Source organism: Scylla paramamosain, chromosome 20, assembly GCF_035594125.1.
Source record: "Scylla paramamosain isolate STU-SP2022 chromosome 20, ASM3559412v1, whole genome shotgun sequence".
In the NCBI taxonomy this organism is placed as follows: domain Eukaryota; kingdom Metazoa; phylum Arthropoda; class Malacostraca; order Decapoda; family Portunidae; genus Scylla; species Scylla paramamosain.
In genome coordinates, this window is record NC_087170.1 from 7,521,495 (window position 1) to 7,526,494 (window position 5,000).

The window sequence follows — 5,000 nt, forward strand, 5'->3', positions numbered from 1 at the left end:
GAGGAGGAGAAAGAGGAGGAGGAGGAGGAGGAGGAGGAGGAGGAGGAGGAGGAGGAGGAGGAGGAGGAGGAGGAGGAGGAGGAGGAGGAGGAGGAGAAGAGAAATGTTGGGTTATGGTGTAAATTCAAGTTTGCTTACGTATGTGTTGGACTGGAAATCCCATTTATTCTCTCTCTCTCTCTCTCTCTCTCTCTCTCTCTCTCTCTCTCTCTCTCTCTCTCTCTCTCTCTCTCTCTCTTTCAAGCACACGCCAAAGTTGTAACATTAATTTTGTTATCCATACATTTAAAGGTCAAACATAATGAGAGAGAGAGAGAGAGAGAGAGAGAGAGAGAGAGAGAGAGAGAGAGAGAGAGAGAGAGAGAGAGAGAGAGAGAGAGAGAGAGAGAGAGAGAGAGAGAGGAAAAGCAAGGAAAGCAGGGAAAGCAGAGAAGGGGAAGAGGGAGAAATGCCTAAGTGCTATTGGTGTATACAAACTTCCGATCTACCAATCAGCGGCCAGTTTAATTTCCGCACCAAGATGGCATTGGTGAAAGTTGTCAACCACTACCACCATCACCACCACCACCAACACCACGACAGCGGCTCAATTAACTTACCTGAACGCCGTGGGAGGTGGTGACGGGCAGGTATTGTCAGGTGAGACAGCTGAATACAGAAACACCAGGTAGATAGGTAAGAGAGAGGGAGAAGTGGAGGAAGTGGAGGAGAGGAGTTGTGAGATAGAGGCAAAGGGAGAGATTAGGGTTGAGAGCAGGTAGGGAGAGAGAGAGAGAGAGAGAGAGAGAGAGAGAGAGAGAGAGAGAGAGAGAGAGAGAGAGAGAGAGAGAGAGAGAGAGAGAGAGAGAGAGAGAGAGAGAGAGAGAGAGAGAGAATAAATGGGAAAAACAGTGAAAATGGAAACAAGAGACAACAAATTCATGAAGAGATGAATAGGAGAAAAACGAAAAAGAAAGAAAGATTAAAGAGAAAAGAACGACAATGGAAGAAAGAGAAAATAAGGGAAGAAAGAAAGGCAGAAGGAAAGAATGGAAGAAAGAAAGACCAGAAAGAAAAATACAGAAAAAAGAGAAAAGAAAGAAAGAAAGAAACCCTAAAGACAAAGAAACACAAAAAAATGAGAAAAAGAAAGACTACAGAGAAAAAAAGAAAAAGGACAAAAAAAAAGAAAAACAAAACAAATCTAGAAAAGGAACTCCGGCGACAAAAGAAAAATCCATGAAAAAAAAAAAAGGAAAGTAAATGAGAAGACGCAGAACCAAGAAACCGCGGAAGAAAAGCGAGCAGGGGAGACACAAGAGACACAGATAGACGCAGAGAGTGAGTACCGAGCGAGGCGGCGCGGAAAGGGAGGCGCCGCAAAGTGGGTCAGGAATCTCCACTCCTTGGTCTCTTACGGTCGCGAAGTGCAATTCACGGGAGTCTGAGGCAAAAAACCATTACACTTGCGTCCCATCCCACCTGTTGCTCTCTCTCTCTCTCTCTCTCTCTCTCTCTCTCTCTCTCTCTCTCTCTCTCTCTCTCTCTCTTACCTGTTGCTTTCCGTCGTTCTCACTTCCCTTACTTGTTGCTCTCTCTCTCTCTCTCTCTCTCTCTCTCTCTCTCTCTCTCTCTCTCTCTCTCTCTCTCTCTCTCTCTCTCTCTCTTCTTCATCTGCTTGCTTGCATCTATTGCGTGTATTCCTTTCTTACTCACTCATTTGTTTCTTTCCTTTTCTCTCTTTCCTCTTACCTCCCTCATCGGTTGCTTTTCCTCTCCCTCACTTCCTTCACCTGTTGTTCATCCTCTCCCTGATCTCTCTCACCTCATATGTTCCTGTCTCTCTCCTCATTCACTTACCTCCCCCACCTCCTGCACGTCTTTCATCCTTCCCTTACCTGTTGCTGTTACCTTCTTCATTTGTTGCTCCCCCACTCCCTTACTTTTCTATCTCATTACGCTGCTTGTTCCCTCCCTCACCTCTCCAGTTTCCCCTCCCACAACTGCTCTCTTTACTCCCCTATTACACCGCACCCCACTGCTCTGACCAACCCGGGGGAAGAATAAACATCTGGGTGACCCGTGCATCTACTGCACCAGCCTGGATTTGAACAGGGGGCCCGAAGATTCAGAGCAAGGTGTTAGCCATTGCGCCATCCACTAGCAGGAGAGAGAGAATGCGAGGAAGTGATAATCTGTCATTGTATTATTCATTGAAGCTAAACTAACGACGGGCTTTGTGGCAAGTTAGAGATAGTCTGTGTGTGTATGTGTGTGTGTGTGTGTGTGTGTGTGTGTGTGTGTGTGTGTGTGTGTGTGTGTACTTTGCAATGAAAAGTTTTGAGTGGGCAAGGCTAAGACGAATATAACGAGGGTGAAAAGAATTTGTGTGTGTGTGTGTGTGTGTGTGTGTGTGTGTGTGTGTGTGTTTCTTTCTGTCATTGTGTTACTTTTTGTTCTTTTCCTCCTCCTCCTCCTCCTCCTCTTCCTACTTCTCATTCTCTTCCTTCTCCTCCTTCTCCTCTTCCTTTCCTCTCCCTTCTCCCCTTCCTTCCCTTTCTCTTCTCCCCCTCCATTGCAATTAAGGCCTTTTGAGCTGTTTTTCGGCCAGGAAGTACACACACATACACACACACACACACACACACACACACACACACACACACACACACACACACACACACACACACACACACACACACACACACACACACACACACACACACACACACACACACACACACACACACACACACACTCAAAACAAAGATGCATGGATGGCAATTTCTCATGCTGTGTTACTTTTGCTTTTTTATTTTTATTTATTTTTTTTTTAAGGTGGTGGTGGTGGTGGTGGTGGTGTTTATATTTCAAGGGGTTAAGTTAGGGAAGTGTTTTGACGAGGGGCGGTAGTGGGAGGGAGGGACTTGAGGGGGAATGAAGGGGAGTGAGGAGTTGGGGGTAGGTGTTGTGATGGTGGTTGTTGTAGTAGTGGTGGTGGTGTGCCATGTGGATGTGGGTCATGGGGAAGAAGAGGAGGAGGAGGAGGAGGAAGGGAGGTTAAGAGAAGAGATGTTGGAGTATGTTGCTGTGATATGATGTGATGTTGTGTGTGTGATTCACCTACGGTCGTCTGCTGGTCACCCGGCCAGTCGTTCCTCCACGGAAAGAGCTCAGAGCTCATAGTGACCGATCTTTGCGTAGGACTGAGACCACTCACACACCACACACCGGAACAGCGAGGTCACAACCCTTGGGTTACATCCCATACCTACTTGCTGCTAGGTGAGCAGGGGCTACACATTAAGAGGCTCACCCATTTGCCTCGTCATGCCCGGGATACGAACCCGGGCCTTCTTGGTTGTGAGCCGAACGTGCTAACCACTACACTACTCGGTGTGTGTGTGTGTGTGTGTGTGTGTGTGTTATAGTTGCAACATGTAAGAGTGGGTGCAGATCTAAAGATTAGAAACTATATTTTATTGCATATTGGTAATAGTAGTAAATATAGTAGCAATAGAAACACCACTACTACTACTACTACTACTACTACTACTACTACTACTACTACTACTACTACTTCTACTACTACAACTACTAGTAGTAGTAGTACTAGTAGTAGTAGTAGTAGCAAGAGAAGGAGGAGGAGGAGGAAAAGGAGTCTGGATCGTGACACTTCTTCCTTCTTCCAAATCCAGAGGACGAGGAACAGGTACGCACAGGAACACGAGAACACTTTAAAGAAATCTTGACACCTTTCAATTTATCACGTCGACGAAGAAGAAGAGGGGAAAAAAGAAGAAAGATGAAGAAATACGAATGAAGAAGCATCATGACACACGCACACACACACAGACACACACACACACACACACACACACACACACACACACACACACACACACACACACACACACACACACACACACACACACACACACACACACACACACACACACACACACACACACACACACACACACACATACCTCCTGGCTGGTGTCAGAGGAGGGACCCGCAGCTCTCTTCTGCAACCGTCCTCCTTCATGAGCCGAAGAGACCTCCTTCTGCGCCTTGGGGACCTCCTTGGCGGGCAGGGCGTGACTCAGGGTCAGCACCAGGGCCAGGGCGACGACCAGATGGCCAGGGCAGGGCATCATGACTGGGAGGTAGGTGGGAGGGAGCTGGGAGAGCGCTTGGGTAGGCGGACGAGACAGAGAGAGAAGGCGCGCGACGGCAGAACTGCGTCAGGAGCTTAGGGAGAGTGAACGCGCGGGAGGTTTCCAGGCAGCAAATGCGGCGAGTGTGGCATGTCGCCCTCCTTTATAACTGGCACACCACCCCTCCTCCTTCTACTCCCCCCTTGCTCCTCCCTGCCCTTACTCTACTCCTCCTCCCCAGTGCTTCCAGCGTTCACGATTACCACCTCCTCCTCCCCTTTCCGATATCCACGTCCTCCTCCTCCTCCTCCTCCTCCTCCTCCTCCTCCTCCTCCTCCTCCTCCTCCTCCTCCTGCGCAGAGTGGCGCAGTGGAAGCGTGCTGGGCCCATAACCCAGAGGTCCGTAGATCGAAACTACGCTCTGCTACGTGAAATATTTGAAACAGACATGGCGAACACCCTGAAAGAGTACTTTTCAACAGTCTTCACGACTGAGGATGTTCAGGGCAGTCTGCCGACCCCCACGCCTCAGTCACGAGGCACCACGCTGCCAGACTTCACCATCACAGAAAGTGAAATCCTCTCAGTCACAAAGAGCATGAACGTAAACAAAACACCCGGGCCAGACAAGATATCACCCAGGCTTCTTAAAGAAGCGAGAAATGAACTCGCGAAACCGCTTACAATTTTATTCAATAAAACTTTACTAGCGGGTAAAGTTCCCCACGAATGGAAACTAGCAAATGTCACGCCAATCTTTAAAACAGAAAATAAATCTCTCCCAGCCAATTACAGGACGATCAGTCTCACTTCAGTAGTGTGCAAGATGATGGAAACAATAATCAGAGATAAAATTGTTAA

At 48.0% G+C, this 5,000-nt stretch overlaps 1 protein-coding gene across 1 annotated transcript in view; it reads right to left on the minus strand.

Annotated features, from left to right (window-relative positions):
- Positions 1-4,280, minus strand: part of LOC135110206 (uncharacterized) — a 33,647-nt gene extending 29,367 nt beyond the window's left edge. The window contains exon 1 of the mRNA XM_064022247.1: positions 3,969-4,280. Coding sequence (XP_063878317.1) covers positions 3,969-4,139 — 171 coding nt within the window. The 5' untranslated portion in view covers positions 4,140-4,280. The remainder of the gene's footprint in view (positions 1-3,968) is intronic.
- Positions 4,281-5,000: the final 720 nt, after the last annotated feature.